Below are 20,542 nucleotides of genomic sequence, written 5' to 3'. Positions count from 1 at the left end.
AGGTGCAGAAATTTTCATAGAAGAGAAAGTTTGAAAAAGATGAAGATATTATACAGGTTGCAACCAATTAAAAATCAATCACTGCAAAACTGCTGATAAAAGTTCTAAGACTTTACTTTAGTGACCATTTCCTGGTTCAGAAGGGAATATCAAATGCTTTTGGTCTTAATAATACTCATAGAAAAAAAGCCTTTGAATATATATTTGAAGCTGAAAGGGTAGGAGCTCTTTTGAAACTGAATAAAGAGACAAAAGATTTAAAGACATCATATTAAAAGATTATTTTAGTGATTAAAATATTGAACTTGTTGAAGGTCAAAATCAGCATGTGTATCTCTCTTTCTAACTTGTCTTAGAAAAAGAAAAATATCTACTAATTATATTGTGAAGTTCTTGATGGGTTGATTGAGGGGGTGAATTTTTTAAAGTTTGTTTGAACATCTTAGTTTGTAAAAAGGAATCTACAAAGAACTTTGGAAGGTTTAGTAAGGCAGAGGGCATAAGGAAGTGTTAGTTTCTCGCAGCGAATAAAAAGTTGCAAACCTTCTTTCCCATAAAAAACTATATTCTAAAAAAATTTCGCCTTCAACTTACACTCGCTCGTACTCTACAAAAATCCCTCAAATCCCTCAAACTATATTTACAAATATTTCTGGTTAAAAGCCATTAATACAAGGAAACCTAATGTCAATATCTTTTATCACGTTACAAAATTGCTTCCGCGCAGAGTAAAATCGTGGAAATTTAATAGAAGGCAGTGTGCTATACTTCTTAAAAAAAAAATGTTCTAGAAGGTCTTTTCAAAGCCCCTCTTCTGGATGATGTGTTTCTAATCTCGTTTGCCGAAGCATTTAAATATTTAAGAAAAGTTACGGACAGTTGCCTGGGATAAACACTTGATCTTCTTACCAGTTTAAAGTTCAAGAATATAGAGATGCATACATAAATCTTTCACCTAAAGTACATATATTAATCGTATGTACTTGTGAATTTTGTACACGATGTCTCATGAATATCATAATAGGGCTTTTGTTAGAACATGGTTCCGAATCTGTTTATTTAAACTTCAAACGGCTCTGAGATAATGAATATAAAGTGAACAGTAGTCATCATCCCATGAATTTTCTTAGGGACAACTCTCATATTTTCTTCAAGAAAGATTAAAGTAAACTTGTCTAGTCAAATTTATTAGAATATTGTACATATATGTAATTTTTGATTAATGTTAATAGTTGAGCTGTGGAATGGACAAGTTTTAAATAACAAGTAAAAAATAACACTAATGCAGATTTTTATTATCAGTTGCAATTTTCTTTTAAATAAAAGATTCTAAACCTCGTTTTTTAGACATTTTCAAAATTAGTTTATTCTTAAACTCCGGCAAACTATCTTCTAATTCAAGATTAAGTTTCCCAAAGTTTTTTTTTTTAGTTTTTTTTTGACTTTTTTTTTATCCTAGATGCTTTTCATGGGGGGTGTGGCTGGTAGGTTTTTCATGGGGTGTTACTGGTGGGTTTTTAAAAAAGACAAGTCTTGTTGGAATCCAACACTAATTAATCTTTTACTGGATGGTGATGCTATATATAATATTAGAACAGTAATAGCAAAATTTAAAAAATCGAGTTAAAAGTTTTTTAAAAGGCCCCGAAAGGTTTAAAAAACGAATTTTTTAAAAATCATCTCTATGGAAAAGTTAAAATATTGTCTGATTTATAACAAAAAAAATTACAGCGTTTAACAACTGTAAAAACAACAAATGGACATTTCATGTGCAGTTAAATGTATAAACGTTATGCATTTTATGCTGCGATTTAAAATGGTAGATTTTAAACTCAGCTCACCTTAAAAGGCGCACAAACTCAGTCAGCTTTTGTTTATACTTTCTGCTTAAACTTACAGATTTCAGCTCTGAAACTAAATGTGCTAAGATGTGATGTTTTTTTAGAAAACCATTTTGAAGATCTGCGGCGCTTTCCAGATACCTAGTACAGTAAACTTAAGCATAGTCAGAACTAGGACTCAAACCTAGGATAGCTTGATTACTTACTAATATACTCAACGGTATAAAAATGTTAAAATTTCGATCAACTACAAATAGTAGGGAGACTTTGTATTACATATAGCTACAGTAATTTACACGGTGTTATTTATTTTTCAAATTCATGAATAGAAAATAAGTCGTATATACTATAAATAAGTATCATTCAATAACAACCTTAACACTGAACGTTTTTGCAAAAGATGTGAGTGGTATTCTTTTCTACGCCGAATTAAGCAGCAGGAAGTTTTTATTCTTTCTTGGCTTTCTTAGCTTTCTTGGCCTTCACTATGAACAAGAACGCAATATTGAATGAACAAGAACGCAATATTGAATGTTTATGGAAATGTTTTAGAGAACATCACTTAAAAAATTTCTGCAAATAACTCGTGCTATTCTCTATGAGAAAACTTACGTTTCTTGGAAGCCTTCTTCTTGGCAGCCAAACGTTTTCGGTAGGCAGAAACCTTTTTCTTGTATTCTTTGTATTCTTTTGCAATTTCCTCTTTGGTTTTTGTGTGTTCAGGAGTATCTACGTAGTATACAAAGTTGGCGTGTTTTTTTCCAGCGCACATTTCAGATCCTGGACCACATGGTGCGTAATTAAAGGTGACACACTCTTCAGACGCACCATCTCTATCATATTTACTGTCATCTGGTCCTGTCCAGCATTCAGCTAATAAACAGAAGCAAAACAATATGAAATTAATTTTTGTTAAAACTATCAAAAATCAAACAAAATGAGAAGATAGAAAAAATAGTGAGCATCGTAATTCTAGTTTACCAAGATTTTGGAGACCAAAGACGGCGTTTCCAGCATTAATAGCTTCATTGGCACATTTACAGGCGAATTTCGGTAACTCAATGTTGAACTTATCTCCTTTAGGTAATTTTCCTTTCTTTGAAACTGTTCCAATATCTGCGTCACTCATGATGTAAGATCTCAGTGGACGCTCTTTCTTGTTATTATCAGCATAACAGCCAACACGTTTAAATTTCAAGTTGCAAGCCACTAAAAAAAGGATTTTTCTACTTTAACACTCTTTTATTTTACACTGATGCATAAAGAACAAAGATAGTATACTAAAAGATTTATGAAAACATCGATGTGAAACAAAATAGGGATGTTTTAAAAAGAAATCTAGGATCATCACTTTTAATTCGACGGAGAAAAATGAACACAGAAAAATTCGAAGGTTTTACTTTCGGGAGCATTCTCAACTCCATCGTCATCAGAAGATGCTTCAGCGGCCTCTTCAGATTTAGCCTCTTCTTTATCTTCTTCTTTGTTTTTAGCTACTCCCTCTTTCTTTTCCTCAACCTACCGACGAGTAAACAGTTCAAAACTTTCAGCTACATTATAAACTAATACTTTTATAAACGCACGCTCATATAAACATTTGGATACATTTAGATAAGGTCATACAAACATTTGGATACTTTTAGATAAGGTGTTTAAAAGACTTGATAAAATTAAAAGTAGATTTAAATAACATTGAATATTTACAGCGTCCTCGTCTTCAGCTTTCTCCTCGGTTTTTTTATCTTCTTCCTCTTCTGGCGCTGATTCTTCTTCAGCCTGGGGTGCAGCTGGTGCTTCCGGAGTCTTAGCGGGTGTTTCAGCTGAAGTAAATACATATGTATGAACAAACAAACAAGAAGGAATTTTCGTGGATATTTTAATGTCAAATTTTTTGAAAATTCTGTTAACACTTTTAATATATATGAGGTTTGTGGAAATTTTAGTATTTTCAATACAATTTTTTTGTTTCCAAATAAACTGAACAACAAAGGGAAAATTAAATTTAAGACTTAGGATTTTTTAAAAACAAACGAAAAACAACTTTACCAGCTTTTTTCTTTGCATCAACAACTAGAAGACAAAAGGCCAATAAAATAACCCACAATAGTTTTGCCATGATTTTCTTTTTGTTTTATACCACTTTGCAAGTGAATTCGTTGAAATACTTTTAGAAAATGATCGTGAAAATTATTTTGCTCACTTTAATATAATCCGCTCACCGATTTTCGAAGTTAACGCTGGTACTTATTCACGCTGGTACTTATTCACGCGCACTTTTGAAAAAATTGCAGCGCAATTGAGCAAAAGTTAGTTGAGCGTAACATCAAGAGAGCTGTCTACTAGGATGAGCCGACTAGAATTATAGTACGCATGAAATAATCTCTCATTGGGTGGGGAAGTTGCATTAGACGGATTTTTGAAAATTGATGTCAGAAACTGTTTTATATTGTTTTACAGAATACCGTTTTGTTCACTCCAAAATGAAATTATAAGATACATAAGGTTTTTGCAAGATTGCTGCAGGAGTAAGATTGCAACTCAAAACTGGCAAAGTTTAAGATCAAATACTTTCTATCGTTTTTGAGGTTAAATCAAGATTTATTTTGAAGACACAGCAGTCTGTGTCAAGGATCAGTTAACAAAACTAATAAAAATGTTTATTCTTGCGATAGCAATGCACAACTTCAGAATAATTTACTCTTTGGCAATTTAAACGCCTCGAACCAAAAAGGTGTCAGTTAAGCCGAAGTTATTAAAGCCATTAAGCATATTTTAGACATATTTGTGTCTAAATCTCATTAATTAAACGAAGTATTCAAGTAGAAAATGTCAACTTTTGTATTATTTGTCTTTGTTGGAAGTCGCAAAATGAACATCAGATAGCGCAAGTATCATTTCAGATAGGACCTGGAATCAACCTTAGTGTAATCAAGTATCCATTTAAAAAAGGATCAATAATATACATATGCATACATATTTGTCTAGACAAGATTAATATTCCGTATCACTATATACCTAAATGTTAAGATATATAAAAATCACTTTAAATATATTTCATTTAGACTAACTAATATAATAAAAATTCATGTTTCCTATTTTCAACTTGTTTTTTTCCGTTAAAAAGGCATTTAAAAATTGAAACAGAAAACATTCTGTTTCTATGTTTTTCGTATAAACAAAAATCTTCGCTGGAAGAATTTTTTGCCGCGACTTGATTGAAGACAGAAATAAAACAACAACGAAGATTAAATCTTTTTGTAAACTTTGTTAAAAGTATAAAGTAGATTTAAAGTAGATTCGGCTTTACGAAAATTTTTTGTGACTTAAAACAAGTACCTTTCCGAACCAACATCTCAATCACTCAATATTATAGTTGATGCTTCAAAACGTTCTGATAACATTTACATTTCTCTGTTACAATCTTTAATTGCAGAATGAAATCCTTAGCGGCGTTTGATAACTCATTTCTAAGACTTAAGTAATTAATAAATTTATTTTAGCTTATATGTTCTAAATGATTCCTTAACTAAATGGCATCACGATTCCTTAAGTAAATGGCATCACGATTGCAACAAACTACACTATAGAATATAAATTTAGTTGAGAAAAGCTTCGCTACATGAAATAGAATATTCCAGTCTATATCCCGTCTCACTTGAGCACGCTATTGTGTTCAGCTGGTACTTTTTGTTAAAAGCCGAGAAACGTGGTAGAAATAAAACTGTTGCGGTTAAATTCTACTCATACGCGCGAGGAAAGTTTAAAAAAAGTCTCGTTGCAACCAAAATCTTACATTACTAACTTGCACCCCCGTTATCAACAAAAATCGCTGGCACAAAATCATCTGGTTCAATCCTCTTTCCAACAAAAAAGTTATCACCAATAAAGGAAAACGGTTTTTAAACCTTATTGGCTAATATTTTCCATCACAACCTCCCCAAAATATTTACAAGACACTCCATCAAAGTGAGTCAAAGCTGCATGCCAAACATGAAGGACATTATAAATTTACACAACCACTACTTTTTACCAAAAAACCCTAATTTCAGAGAAAGCAACTTGCAACTGCATAGATAAAAAAAGTGTTCTTTATATCAGCAATGCCTAACGAGAAACATAGAATATTTAGCCATTGTCACTTCAAATAACAGAAAAAACCTATTATGGCTACAGCAAAATATTCTTCAAGTAAAGAATATTTTGCTGAACCACTTAAAATCTTTTAATATAAAAAAATGTAGCAACTATCCCAAGTTATCAAAAGAGGCATGAAAAATAAATGAAGCAAACTTTGCACTACACTGTCAGATCAAACTATGAAGTTATTTTTAAGGTGGCAACAAATTTAGGGAGACAAGTGGCATTTGTTTAATTCACGGAATTTATGTTTTGTCATACATTTTTTTGATATTCTTTCTTTAAGTGAAGTGATGTTTTTTGTTATGTGATTTAATTAGGTAAAACTTGTGTTAAAAAATACTTTTGAACAATTTTTAAACAATTCCTTCAATATTTTGTTAATAGATTTTTCTAAAGAAACCAATTTTTACCTTTTTTAAAATAACTTTTGGTAAAAAAATTTTTTAAAGGCTTTTATTTACAAAATGGGAAAAAAAGAAGACTAGTTCTGAAAAAAAAAAAGCAGTTATTTTATATCTTTAAATAAACATTACTCAATATAAGTGAAATATCAAGAAAATGTGATTTAGCATGACGCACTGTATAGCGAATCCAAGACAAGTTGAAAAATATCCTCCCATTATGTGTTTAGAGACAAGGCAAATGCGGTTGAAAAAAGAAAATAACACCCAGGAATGAGAGAATGCTAATAAAAATAGTAAAAGAAAATAGATTTACTAGATGATGATGATGATGATGATGATGATGATGATGATGATGATGATGATGATGATGATGATGATGATGATGATGATAGATAATAAAAAATTATCATATTAAATATATTGCATTTTATATCGCTCACATGGGTAGGATTCGCAAATTTCCTCAATGGGCAATTCAAGCGCATGTTACCAGTGATTTACTTTCTTTGACATTCGTTCACCTTTTTTGTAAATCTGGAACAAAATAACAAAGTAAAAAGGTTATTTGTTATCAAATCCACATTGTTTAAATTCTATTCGTATTCTTCCATTTTATCTGTTTTGAACATAACAACCAGGAGAACACTACTTCCGTTTTTCGTTATCTAATACAGTATAACCTTTAATGAAACGTTCTACTTTTATTGTTGAGGTTTTACCGGTTATTTTTTGCTAAGTGACGATCTCTGGTCTCGACTTATTTTTAAAAATTATAAGATAATTACAGAATTTTCGCGAATTTTTTTAATTGAACTATTAAAAAAATCAGTGTAATTGCCAAATGAATTTCTGGTCGTTTTCGTGAAAGCAGTTTTAAACTTTAATGGTGTGATTAATTTATTTTTCAAGCAAATTGTACATGTGTGTACTAAGTGTTTCGGCTGTCTCACACTTTTCTTCAATCGAATATTATAAGTTTGAGTCGGGTAAAACTTAAAGATGATGTTTAAAATTTCTTTTGTTTTCCCTTCTCACAATAAATTCAAAAATACATAGAGGTTATTAAACCCTAATTTTGTAAATGTGCTCTAAAATTCTCTTTACTCATTAGTAAACAGTATCTTAGATCTTTGCGATTTAATGCTTAAAGTTTTTAGCGATCTTGAATTTTATTGGTGCAGGTATTCATAAGAAGGTAAAGGTCTTGAGTGAAAAATTTATCGTTTTCTTCTGCAGATATGCGATATGTAACAACCTTATAAATTCAAGTGAAATCATTAATGATAATCTATCATCACAATTGGTGAAATGACATTTTTTTCAAATTTATTGCTTAGCATTATGAAAAATAATCTCATGAAGATTTACTCATTTAAATTACTCTTGCAAGGGGGTAAATGCTTTTTTCCTTTGTTTTCTTCGTTATTTTATACTTTTTTCGGAATGAGAAAGAGCGATTGAAAAATTAATTAAATACTTTAGTGTAATCGACTAGTTCGGCTGTGAAACACAGCCGAACGAGTCGATCACACTAAAAATGCATTTTGAGTTAGGGTCTCGGTATTTATGAAGAGCAAGGTGTAGAAAATATGAATGCTGAAATTACCTTTTGCCATATGAAAGAAACTCAACGGCTAAAATGTATTGTCTGAATACATCAAAAACTGCCTGGAAGCTTTGAAAATGATTAATATTTTTGATTAATATTTTTCTCTCTTGAAAGCTAGTAATGATAAATATCTATTAAAACGAAAAAATTTAAGCAATTGTTACAAAAAAAAAAAAAAAAAAAAAAAAAAATGAAGTTATTAAATCAGGGCTTTTAAAAGTTTTAATCAAATATTTCACAGAAAAATCATTTGTTAATGCTCTCAATTCCGTTACAAACTATTCAGCTGTACAACGTCAAAACACAGTATCTGTATTTTTCATAATTTGATATGAAAATGATTTTTGTAAAGTACGTCGTGCCGCCAACTTAGCTTCATACTTATCACTTGAAACTTCATAATATGAAGTTTCAATAATATGAAGTTTCAAGTGATAAGTATGAAGCTAAGTTGGCGGCCCGACGTACTTTACAAAAATCATTTTCATATCAAATTATGAAAAATACAGATACTGTGTTTTGACGTTGTACAGCTGTATTGCTGACCTTTAATTCTCAAATGAAATGTTGCAAGTCTATTAACTTTTTAAGAAATCTTTTAATAGGATAGCGGCTTTTTTTTTTTTAACTTTTATTTAAAAAAAAAAAAACAACACATGTATAACATTTTGAACTTTTTTTTTTTTGTAATACGATCCAATCTAATTTTAATTAAGTTTTTGAAATTCACTGTCATCACCAGCCCTACGCGTACAGCAAGTTAAAAGTTTAAGCTGCATTTTTATCAATTACGGTAATTTTTACGGACTTTGTAGGATTACCTCCAATTGGAGATGTTTTCCTGTCTAAAACGTAAAGAGTAGCCATTCTTCTACCATACTTCTCTTGTTTCTAGAAAACTGTTTAAGTGGTTGGCTTATATAATCAAACATGTCATTAACTTTAACATACTCACAAAGCAGTCCCTTAGTTAACTAAAAATCTTTTTTAAAGTTTTATAAAGTTTAAAAAACATTCATGTGTAGAATATTCAAAGAAAGTATTTTGATATTTTACTTTAAAAAGGTGATTGTAGGTAATAATAGACTCTATGATACAACTGAAGAATAGATTTTGATACATTGCAATTATATTATTGTGCCTAATATGTAAGTATGCTTATTTAGGACAAACATGGGCACATTGAAAATAATAGTTGAGTTTAATGGTGGTGCAGAGTTATTATTTGATAATGTAAAAGAGCATACTGTTGAGCTTGATTCTGCAAAAGTTACATGGAATATTCGTAGATTAATATTCTGGATCAAAGATAATCTTTTAAAAGAGCGACCAGAACTTTTTATTCAAGGTGAGACTGTTCGCCCTGGTATTTTAGTGCTAGTGAATGATATTGATTGGGAACTGATGGATGAGTTAGATTATAAACTTCAAGAAAATGATCGAATTACCTTTATATCAACATTGCATGGTGGTTAGTTATGAATTACTTTGGTTTCATAGTTGTCATATTAACTATTACTACAGGCCTTTTGTTAAGAAGTTTTATATTAAATTTTGAGAATGATAAGTTGCTTATTTGCTTTCACTTACTGAATTTAAGGTAGATGATTAAAATTCATTAAATATTGAAGTTTAAAAAATGTTTATTATAAAAATTGGTATTCTAATTTTCCATAAATCTTTTTATTTGAATTGATTTTCAAAAATGAAATTTTTGAAAAGAATATTAAAAATGATTAACTATCCCATAAAGCCTAAAAAATACATTTTAGGCTTTATGGGATAGTTAATATTAAAAGAATATTAAAAATGATTAACTATCCCATAAAGCCTTCAAATACATTTTTAAAAAATTTTATATTTTTAAAAATGTATTTGAAACAGATTTAATCTTAGTTCCTTTACATAAACTAAAACTTTTTTGATTTGCTTAGTGTATATTATATAAATTATATTTTTTATTTCAGCATATAATTTCATGTTCTACAGTTAATCTATATATTTGATGTTTAAGATAAGTAATGCTATCATTCAAAAAAAGCACACTCAACTTGATAAAATCAAGTGATTCTCATTTGCAACTAGTCTCTAGTAAATGTTATAATTTGGAGAAATGGAGGAATTGCTTTTTAAAGATATTTTTCCTTTTTATCATTGGAATAGCATTATTCTATTCATCTACAGCATCATACTTTTCCTTAAATACAAAAATGGATGCCTATCTTAATAATGGTGATCAGCTCCTTATACCTGTATCTACATATTTCAGTGAAGAAGTTCATTTTAACATAGTTGAATCAAATTCATCAAGAAATATACTCCTTCGTGTTCTTCCAAATGTGCCTAGCATATCTTCTAATTTATCTCATTCTGTGTTCGGAAGTAGTTTTCAGATGGCATCATGGACATATGAGTTCTGGGGATTGCATTTGTTGAAAGGAACAAGTGTGAAGATCTCTGTGTGTGCTGACTTGTATTTGCAATTTTATTTGCTTTTTAGTGAAAGAAAAATGACACTTTGGAAACAGGTAGTCTTATTCTCTGATTATGATTACCATGCTAATATTCGTCCTTCTCAGAATTGTAACATAAAAAATAACTACAGTTCTGTAATGTTAAAAGTAAATCGCTCTGATATATATTACCTACTGTTTTCAAGTTCAGTTGGATGGCGATTTTTCACTCAAGTATCTGTTATACTTGAATTTAATCGAACATATTATGATGTCTCAAAGACAAAGTATTCATGTTTTCTTTCTGATAAAAATTGCTACGCAAAGCTTGATTATGGATCCAGTGATATTTCTTTACTTGAAGCCATACCTTCTGCAAAAAATAATAGCTTGGTTGATATTTTTAAAAAGTACACTGTAGCTTATACACCTGCTGGTCGAGTCACTTTTTATTTGAAACTTTATAGCAGCATTTACTTAGTTATAGTTGTTCTGACATTGTTTTATGCTGTTTGGCGTTATTGGATTGACTCTAGTGGAAAATACAATTATCCACCTTTACTGAAAGATAATAAAAACCACTCTTTTTTGAGTCAAGTGAACCGATTACGAGAACAAAAAGGTACAAATAGAGGATCCATTATGTTAGATACCACCGATCATACGTTCTCAGATTTAACTGATAGTATGAAAAGTTTTAACGAGCCCAATAATGATTTCTTTAACAATAAACCCCAATATGATGGTGAACAGCGTTTGATGGATTCTTGCTTAACATCTGCAGGTGTTAGTGCCATATAATGTGAAATACTTTTTTTTTTTTACCTGAAATGATTTTTTTAAAGGAAAATAAAATACCTAGGTATATGAAATGTAATTTTAGCAACAATAAACTTTAATGCTAATCTATATTTGCTTATTTTGGAAAAGATATTTTTTATTAGAAACCACTGGCAAACTCGAATTTCCTGTGCGGTAATTTTCTAAATGAAATCTTATTAAATAACGAAGAACTTCATTTTTAATCAATAAGACAAAAAACGCTATTCTTTTCAGTAACAATAAAATTTGCTGACTGCGTCTAACTGAGTTAAAAAAGAGTTTAAAAATTTATTTTAAAAAATTTGATTTGGTTTAACTAAACCCCCAAATTTTGCGCTGGTAAAAGAAAATATTACCAGAGAGACCACTGAAAACCAGAATTTTACATTTTAAAGTTCCTTATATTAAAGGTTCTCAAACTTACATGATTATGAAACTTTCACAGAAGCCTGCTTTGTAAATTAATATTTGGGCGAAATGAGGATTTTGATTTAAATAAGCGAGATAAAAAATAAGTATGATTTCATGTTTACTTTAATGTTTTCTATTTAAGTTAAAATTTAAATATGAAGAAAAATAAGGTGACCAACAAATTTTTACAAAGAAAAAAAGAAGTAAATTGAGAAAATGTTTATCGAAAATAAAAGAAACATTTGATTGTAACAATACCCAACAATATGATACATGCATTATAAAAACATTCGACCTATGCATACAATTTTCGAGAGAGAGCAAAGCTCAGAAAAGGAGGGCAGGTTAACAAATGTTGCGTTGCGAACTTTTGCTGAAAATGTTTTTAAACAATACGGTTAGAAAATACTGCGTAGTAATTTGATAATAATCAAGTCTTTTCGTTTGTAAAACATAAAAAGTTAAGGAAACTTTTAATTGAATTTGTTAATAGAGAAAAGATTGGAACTCTACAAATTCTTCTGTGGCATATATTTTAAAACAAGGTTTCTTAAAGAGATAAAAAGAAACTCAACCTTCTTCAGACTGTTTTTGTTTTTACAAAATCTACTAAAAATGTGTCAGAGCGTGAAATTGTTTTTTAAAGCAATAATTGCTTCTCTTTCTATGAGTATGATAATCAGTATTCGTCAGTGTGACATCAATTACGAAAACATCAATATTCAAAGAAACCTGTCAATCTGTTTTAAGATGCTATACGATGTATGTAAGATGTTAAGTCTAATAGACCTTTACATAAAAATTTATACCATTACTAAAAAAAACTAACCTCTAATTCATTTAACTTTATATTTTAGGTCAGCCTTAGGAGAAGGAAACCAGGCCTGTATATACACTAGGATGGCCCTTAGCATTTAGCAAAAAAAAAAAGTAATAAATTTAACTCTGACACCGATCCATTTTGTTCCTAATGTAAAGATAAAATATGTGCAAAAAATCAGTATAACTACTTGATAGGGATTGCCCCAGAGTTTCAAAGTTTTGCGTATATTAGAATTTTGCTACAATACTAGCAGATGGCAGTATATTTAATTTTTATTTATTTAGGCACATCCTTGTAGCATTATAAGTTGACTATTGTTCATGCCCATTTTTTTTGTCAAACTGCATCTGCATTTTGTAATGCAAATAATAATTTGGTTAGACTTTTACCTGCTCGGAGTGAGCAATCGAGAATCTGTCCAATTCAGACGTAGAGCTAAGCTCCTTCAATATAGCTGGTTAGATAAAACTGATAATAACCTAGTTGCTAAATGAATATTATAACGCATCACAGCTCGGTGTACTTTTGCTGCAAATGCACTGTCAATAACTTTGATTACAATAGCAATTTATAGAATAAATATAAGGATACAACATTTTGGTATAAATATGTAAAATAAATGATTATTACTTAAAAGCACATTAATAACAAATGAAACAAAAAACATCGCTTCAAGGGGTTTAAAGCATATCACTCAAATATTAAGGCCAGAGAACCACCCTGTGTACTGTTTAATTGTAAAAATTTTTAGCACATCATTTTTTTTTCTATTAGTTGAACAGATTAAAAGGATGTCTCATGATTATTTTAATACTCCATTTTTAAGGGCCACCCTAATATATACGTACACTTGGCAAGCCCTAGTTTACAAATTTAACGGCATGCAAACTATCAAACGTGAGATTTTTCAAGGATAGGAAGACTGCAGTTTACTTATATTTCTAGATATTGTGCAATTTTCAAATGTTACAAGAATGACAAACAACACCCTCATGGTTTTATTGATTCTTTACACAACAATAATTATAATGATAAAAAAAACAAAACAATTTTTTCTGTTCACTTAAAAAGATTGGGGGGAAAAAGAACGTTTTTTTAACTCAGTTTCTCCAAGTTTCTTAAAATTTTGTGCAAATACTGTTATTAAAAAAACAGTGTTTTCACAAAACCTTTAAGTAATTTTTTAAAAAACAAAACTATGACTTCATAATTGTTTTAAATTTTTAATTGAGATAAGCAACGAAAGTTTTAAAAGAGGAAATAATGAACTTTTTTAAAAGTGTAACTAGAACATGTCTTACTTCCCTGGGGATTAAAAGTATTTATTGTAAATGAGTTTCCAGATGAAATTTAACGCTCATACATAACGTTTTTTACATGGCGTTACACTAAGCAGTATAAAGCTTGGTGCGCAAAATACGGAATATAGCCCAAATAATATTTGTCATAACTTTGTTCCCACAAAATTAAAGTTCTTTTTCTTAAAGAACGAGTTTTTTTTGTATATTGCCTGGTTACATACATACATATATATATATATATATATATATATATATATAGAGAGAGAGAGAGAGAGAGAGAGAGAGAGAGAGAAATTGATTTTTATCAAGAGAGCGCACTTGCTAACTGCTTCAGCTCAACGATTCAAGTCCGCTTTCTGATGCAAATATTTTTTAGTTAAAAATATCACCTAGATTAATTATAAATTTAGCAAAAAAAACAGCTCAACAACTATACCATTTAGAAAGGATTAAAGAAAAAAAACTTTAGTTTAATTTATATCTTTAATTGAATTAACCACGAAATACGATTCATTTCAGCTAAACAAAACAAGGCAGTTCTCAACTAATGTCTTAACAATGTAACGACGTCTTTGCTTTATGGATAAATAATTAAGATTTTTGCAATTTTTCCTTTAACCGCTAATATCAAACAGAGTTTTTATATGTAAATTAATAATGCGATGTAAGATGGTTTTCAAAGTCTTTTATGGTTTAATGACGCATTTATAAGTAAACCAGAATAATTAAAAGTAATTAGAAATTTATGCGAACTGGTATTTCAAGAATACGTAACGCTAAAAAAAAAGCGTATATAATGTAAACAAATTACTCGTACGAAGAAGTCATATTATTGAAAATGAGGATAGTTAAAAGTTGGATCTTAAAATCTGAATGTAAAAATCAAAGATTTCAAATCTTTTTCACATTTTTATCAGTTATTATCCGTTGAATATCAAAAAATTTGTAAAATAAAAAATACTTTGAATAATGTCAGCAACATTTCCATTCGAGGATTTATCGAAATTTGTAAATTGTAGTTTGTTTTACAGAAATACCTTAAAATTAAAAAAAAATCTTCCGTAACTACTGCTGATGTTAAAAGAAATTTTATTGAAATTGACAGATTCGTTTTTAGATTCAAGAGTAAGAAAAAATCGTTTTAAACAAATTATACTTCCAAAAATTACATAAAATATCATAAACCACCGTTTGCTTTAAAGACTTTAAGTTAATTAAAGATTACTCCAAAGGATCTTTAAAAAATTCAAATTTGAAATCAGCTCATGAACAAATTTAAGTATACTTTTTAATTTCAATTTTTGGGACACTTGAATCTTCCTTCAGGACTTACCCTCGTTTCCCAGAAATTTCCTTTTTGTTAACCATACTATGGAGATTTGGTTTTTTTTTCTGAAAACGTGATCTCCTTGAAGTGGTGCTAGCCTAGTTGAAGCTTCAATTTTTGCTTACAAATTAGCACACAACAATACTGTTGCCCCTCATAAGATTTTCTCATAGTAGATCTACAATTTTTTTCTCTTACGCTAGTTGAGAGCGTTAGTCAGTGGTGATAAAATTAATTTGGAAACCAAATAAAAAAGATCGTACTATCAAATAACGTAATAAAGTTATCGGAAACTTGCAAAAGGTCTGATAAATTTTATCTATATTTATAGTATCTATATTACTATTATCAATAATAATAGCTGTTGTATTTACAAAAGTTACTGTCGTAATAACTCTTGTAAAAAATAGTCAAGAAATTTTAAATGTTAAAAAATTTCACAGATGTTGATAATTTACCAAAACATAAAAAACTGAAAATATCAGTTTCAAATGCCGAAGTAAATCAAATGCCGAGTAAAAACTTTTTAATATCGAAAATTAAACCCTGATAAATCTGGTTACCACCGCACTACATAAGCTAGAAAAGTTAAGCATGATCTAAATAAAATGTTCCAGGAATCAACAAAACCATTTAATTTGAGAAATTTTTTTCCTAATTGCGCTGCAAAGGAGCTTAAAAGAATTTCGAACGATAACGAATAAATATAAATGTGCAAATATAGTTCAGTAAAGCTTTTAAAAGAAATCTTCATTGACAGTTAAAACAACAGAAAATAAAAAAAACATTGTTCAATACACTCCAGCTTAATACTTAAGTCAGATTTTTGAACTTTTTGCTTGGTTAATACATCTTAAGAAATAAAATTGACTGGTTAGTCAAGTTGTAATCTGAAAGCAATATTAATTGTTCGGCAAAGTAGGCTGGTCGGGTAATGTGTTAGCGAAACCAGGCTCGGTTGTTGAACTAAGTTGGTTGTCTGAAAGAGATGACGGTTGCTCGGTTAACACGTTCGGAATACCAGGCTGAGCTGTTGAGTTAAGTTGGTTATCTGATAGCGATGACGGTTGCTCGGTTGATGATACATTAGCATTAGCAGGCTGAGCTGTTGAATTAAATTGGTTATCTGAGAGCGATGACGGTTGCTCGGTTGACGATGTGTTAGCATTAGGAGGCTGAGCTGTTGAGTTCAGTTGGTTATCTGAGAGCGAAGACGGTTGCTCGGTTGATGATGCGTTAGCATTAACAGGTTGAGCTGTTGAATTAAATTGGTTATCTGAGAGCGATGACGGTTGCTCAGTTGATGATGCGTTAGCAGGCTGAGCTGTTGAGTTCAGTTGGTTATCTGAAAGCGATGACGGTTGCTCAGTTGACGATGTGTTAGCATTAGCAGGCTGAGCTGTTGAGTTCAGTTGGTTATCTGAAAACGATGACGGTTGCTCGGTTGATAATGCGTTAGCATTAACAGGTTGAGCTGTTGAATTAAATTGGTTATCTGAGAGCGATGACGGTTGCTCAGTTAATGATGCGTTAGCAGGCTGAGCTGTTGAGTTCAGTTGGTTATCTGAAAGCGATGACGGTTGCTCAGTTGACGATGTGTTAGCATTAGCAGGCTGAGCTGTTGAGTTCAGTTGGTTATCTGAGAGCGAAGACGGTTGCTCGGTTGATGATGCGTTAGCATTAACAGGTTGAGCTGTTGAATTAAATTGGTTATCTGAGAGCGATGACGGTTGCTCAGTTGATGATGCGTTAGCAGGCTGAGCTGTTGAGTTCAGTTGGTTATCTGAAAGCGATGACGGTTGCTCAGTTGACGATGTGTTAGCATTAGCAGGCTGAGCTGTTGAGTTCAGTTGGTTATCTGAGAGCGAAGACGGTTGCTCGGTTGATGATGCGTTAGCATTAACAGGTTGAGCTGTTGAATTAAATTGGTTATCTGAGAGCGATGACGGTTGCTCAGTTAATGATGCGTTAGCAGGCTGAGCTGTTGAGTTCAGTTGGTTATCTGAAAGCGATGACGGTTGCTCAGTTGACGATGTGTTAGCATTAGCAGGCTGAGCTGTTGAGTTCAGTTGGTTATCTGAAAGCGATGACGGTTGCTCAGTTGACGATGTGTTAGCATTAGCAGGCTGAGCTGTTGAATTAAATTGGTTATCTGAGAGTGATGATTGTTGCTCGGTTGATACATTCGCAATAGTCAGGTTCTTTGGTGTCAATTTACACAATATGTCAATTTCATTTTCCAAAGTAGATTGTCCATTCAGTTCTTGAATAAATACCACCTTAAACTTTCCATTGTTTTTAATTTTATCGTCATTCCTGTCGCTCACGATTATGATGATCTTATTAATTTCACTTTTACTCAAATTGCCAAGGTTTATCAAAGACTCCTCAAAGATCTCACTTAAAGTTCGGGAGTTATTTTTGTCCATTTTCAACAATGCATCAAAAACGTCTCTCATTCTGTTGTAATTATCCGATGTGATTTCAAATTTTATCGTAGGAAAGGATAAAAAATTAAGAACAATCCCATTAAAATCGGTTCTTTCAATAATACTTCTTAGCAGCTTTGGTAAAAGCGTGCTCATATGCTTGTCGATAGCGATGATAAAATCAAGAGAACAGTCTAAAAAAAATTTTAATAAAAAGGTTTTTAAAAAATAAATGCCCTGCGCGCATAATAAATGCCCTGCGCGCATAAATGTAATGGTCGATGTCAGATGCTTAGAGGTTTTACTTGCAAGTAGTTTTGAAATTTTTTCAGCTTATCAAACGCAATAATTCATTTAAAAACTTACAGGTAAATTTGCAAAAACATCAATGTGAACTGTCAACGTGAACTGTCAATTTGATTTTAACTTTTGAAAAGGATTGTTTAGGGAAGTCCATTCCCTTCGTTCATTAAAAAAGATTTCAACACTTTAAGTGTTACAAGACCACAGATTTTTTCCGATAAAAATGAAAAAAAAGTTCGAAATCTCCAAACCGAAAATATTGGTTTGCAATTTTTTTACGATATACAAAATATTTTGGAAACAATTTACGTTCCAATCAGAAAATTTTTCTGCCCACGAAAAATTGTTGTGATTGAAAATTGACTTAAACCCTTCTCACACGAAGTCATCGCTGTTTAAGAATATTTTTGCTGGTATAGTTATGTTTCTACCGAATAAAATTAATATCATTTTTTTTTTAGATATTCAGCTGCAGTTATCCAAGTTTTCTAGAATCCAAAAAGCATCCAACAAATAAAGTTTAAAATTTCGCTTAAATTTAAAAACCTCAATTTAAAAAACCTAACGCATGTCTAAAAACACGATTTTTTTTCCGCTTGATTGAAAAAACTAAAACAAGTAGACGAAAAAGTTAAAGTCCGAAATACAATAAAGAAAAAACTATATAGCAAAGATTCCCAAAAGGCATCAACCAATAACATTATGCATGCAAGCATAATTATGCATACAAAGCAATTTTAATATTTTTACCTTTAGACTTTCCTCCATTACTTGGAGTAGTTTCTAATCCCAAATCATCAGGTTTATTTCTGTTTATAGCGATTCCGTCAACCGCCGTCCAAACTTTATAAACACAAAAAAAAAAAAAAAATAGAACAATTAGAATTAAAGAAATTAGATCAATTCTTTAGCTGTTTAGGAGGAGGTTTCAAAGAATCTTGCTTACCATATATAACCAATAGAATCCAAGTGAAAGCTTTCATCTTTTGTGAAGTTTAGAAGCAATGTCCCTTTTTTTTCTTTTTTGTAGGACCTTACATCAAAAGGCTATTTATACTAAACGGTTTCCACAAACATTAGAGTTATTGGAGGAAGTCGTTTGCCACAACTAACCGCAGCAAGAAAGAGTAAATACAAATGTTTCAGAACAAAAACCATTTATTAAAACTGTTGACCTGCGTTATTTTTATCATTTATGACATCAAAATCTATATTTATTTATACCGTATATATTGGTAAACTTCGTATATAGAAATTATCCGGAGTTATATGAAGTGGTTTAACAATACAACGAAAGTATTTTTAATAATTAAATACCTGAAAGAATTTTAGGATATTTTTTTAAAAATAAATTTGTTAATTAGTTTCAAAAACCCACGTCTTTTAACATTTCAATATGCGTCATTGTACACGATGCATAGTTGTTTACTAGTTCCTTTTGGTAGCCTGCTTATTTAATTAAGCGGACTGCTAAAAACTAACGAAGCGAATATTTCGATCTGTGACTGTTATTCTCTCTTGTTTATGACTCGTACATTTTTTTTTACTCCAGTGCAAAAAACTTTTTTTGTTCAAATTGCTTTTAAAAATATCAAAAAAATTTTCAAAAAGAAAATTTTTTTTTTTTTTGAACAGTCGGTTTTAAAAATTGAATTCCAAGCTAAAAATATCTTTTTTTTTTTACTCATTTGTATATTACATATATTTACGTATATTTTTTTATTCATCTGTATATTGCCAGTATATTACAACGGTTCAGAGGTTTGTGTGGATGTTGTAACTGGGAAAGCATAATTTGTTATTTTTTCAAATTTCAAAGGCAAAATAAATATACGTAAATTTAATCTTAGGTGAAACGCTTTTGTAATCTTGATGCAACTTTAGATTTATTTAAAAATGTTCTTGGCTAAAGTAGAGGAAGAAAATTGTCAGCATCATTCCCTGGGTGCATCTACACAGTGGCGTACCAACATGTTTTGGGGCCTAGGGCGGCACTTGGTAAATGGGGCCTATATATATAATGAATGTTCTCGAAATCTGGGGCCCCCAAGATGAATGTTATCATGGTCTCGGGCTTAAATTTGTCCATTCCACTTTTGGTAATAGCTCCTTCCATATGGGAAATTCGCTAGGACGAGCAAACAATATCAAAACTAAATGTTTTCGTACTACTGATAAAAATTATTGTTTTAAAAATAGGCTAGGCCTACTCATTTTTAAGGTCAAAATTAGTTATTAAAAACCAAGCAATTAAATTGACAATACGGATAGTGTTTAAGGACAGGCCCCTTATGTGGCTTCAACATAAAACGACGTGTGATATAAAATTATAACCTGATAACTAAAATCTTCTCCCGCACCCTTGTTAGGCCTATATGCAGGAATAAAGTTATAATTTACCATGTAACTTGGTGATGACGAACTGAAGATGTGATTTGCTCTCGAATTATTGAGGTACTGAATGATAGAGTATATAAATCACATTAACGAAACAACATAAACATTTGTCAGTCTGCCTGAACCATCATGAACCATAGACTCGTAGGTAGGGCGGGCGAATCTATTTATTAGTACTAGCGGGTGTGGGGGAGGACGCTTCGCGGAGGGCCTCCAAAACAGTCATGGTGGTTGTTATTGGCCAAGATGTCGTTTCAATTTCTTACATCTTGGTTTGTTTGC

At 30.8% G+C, this 20,542-nt stretch overlaps 4 protein-coding genes across 4 annotated transcripts; 2 read left to right on the top strand and 2 right to left on the bottom strand.

The window, feature by feature from the left end:
* Positions 1–2,097: 2,097 nt before the first annotated feature.
* On the bottom strand, positions 2,098–5,472 carry LOC145191205 (uncharacterized). Its single transcript, XM_080068231.2, has 6 exons — positions 3,888–5,472; positions 3,546–3,661; positions 3,242–3,359; positions 2,823–3,050; positions 2,454–2,714; positions 2,098–2,326 (listed from the first exon to the last, which is right to left on the bottom strand). Exons 1-6 carry the CDS (start codon positions 3,955–3,957, stop codon positions 2,289–2,291), a joined length of 831 nt encoding a protein of 276 aa, XP_079924357.2. The 5' UTR covers positions 3,958–5,472; the 3' UTR covers positions 2,098–2,288.
* A 3,604-nt stretch (positions 5,473–9,076) lies between these two features.
* Positions 9,077–11,405, top strand: LOC145191429 (ubiquitin-related modifier 1-like). Its single transcript, XM_080068529.2, has one exon. It carries the CDS (start codon positions 9,168–9,170, stop codon positions 9,468–9,470), a length of 303 nt encoding a protein of 100 aa, XP_079924655.2. The 5' UTR covers positions 9,077–9,167; the 3' UTR covers positions 9,471–11,405.
* LOC149882019 (uncharacterized) lies at positions 10,016–11,405 on the top strand. Its single transcript, XM_090067452.1, has one exon. The coding sequence runs from the start codon at positions 10,016–10,018 to the stop codon at positions 11,246–11,248; it is 1,233 nt and encodes a 410-aa protein (XP_089923578.1). The 3' UTR covers positions 11,249–11,405.
* A 4,433-nt stretch (positions 11,406–15,838) lies between these two features.
* LOC149882018 (uncharacterized) lies at positions 15,839–18,998 on the bottom strand. Its single transcript, XM_090066927.1, has 3 exons — positions 18,810–18,998; positions 18,614–18,706; positions 15,839–17,754 (listed from the first exon to the last, which is right to left on the bottom strand). Exons 1-3 carry the CDS (start codon positions 18,844–18,846, stop codon positions 16,034–16,036), a joined length of 1,851 nt encoding a protein of 616 aa, XP_089923053.1. The 5' UTR covers positions 18,847–18,998; the 3' UTR covers positions 15,839–16,033.
* Positions 18,999–20,542: the final 1,544 nt, after the last annotated feature.

Source organism: Hydra viridissima, unplaced genomic scaffold (genome assembly GCF_058129835.1).
Source record: "Hydra viridissima isolate aposymbiotic clone 2 unplaced genomic scaffold, HvirCarnegie_v1 scaffold_11, whole genome shotgun sequence".
Classification (NCBI taxonomy): Eukaryota; Metazoa; Cnidaria; class Hydrozoa; order Anthoathecata; family Hydridae; genus Hydra; species Hydra viridissima.
This window is presented reverse-complemented; position numbering and strand designations above follow the sequence as displayed.

What these genes read in the sequence shown, in the direction of transcription:
- LOC149882019 (XM_090067452.1), top strand. Translation starts at nt 10,016, where the DNA reads ATGCTATCATTCAAAAAAAGCACACTCAACTTGATAAAATCAAGTGAT.
- LOC145191429 (XM_080068529.2), top strand. Translation starts at nt 9,168, where the DNA reads ATGGGCACATTGAAAATAATAGTTGAGTTTAATGGTGGTGCAGAGTTA.
- LOC149882018 (XM_090066927.1), bottom strand. Translation starts at nt 18,846, where the DNA reads ATGAAAGCTTTCACTTGGATTCTATTGGTTATATATG. An exon ending in GATTCTATTGGTTATATATG is followed by an intron (nt 18,707 to 18,809) that starts GTAAGCAAGATT and finishes GTGTTTATAAAG; the next exon opens with TTTGGACGGCGGTTGACGGA. An exon ending in TAATGGAGGAAAGTCTAAAG is followed by an intron (nt 17,755 to 18,613) that starts GTAAAAATATTA and finishes AATTTTTTTTAG; the next exon opens with ACTGTTCTCTTGATTTTATC.
- LOC145191205 (XM_080068231.2), bottom strand. Translation starts at nt 3,957, where the DNA reads ATGGCAAAACTATTGTGGGTTATTTTATTGGCCTTTTGTCTTCTAGTT. An exon ending in AGTTGAGAATGCTCCCGAAA is followed by an intron (nt 3,051 to 3,241) that starts GTAAAACCTTCG and finishes TCCTTTTTTTAG; the next exon opens with TGGCTTGCAACTTGAAATTT. An exon ending in GAAGAAGGCTTCCAAGAAAC is followed by an intron (nt 2,327 to 2,453) that starts GTAAGTTTTCTC and finishes TCTTGTTCATAG; the next exon opens with TGAAGGCCAAGAAAGCTAAG.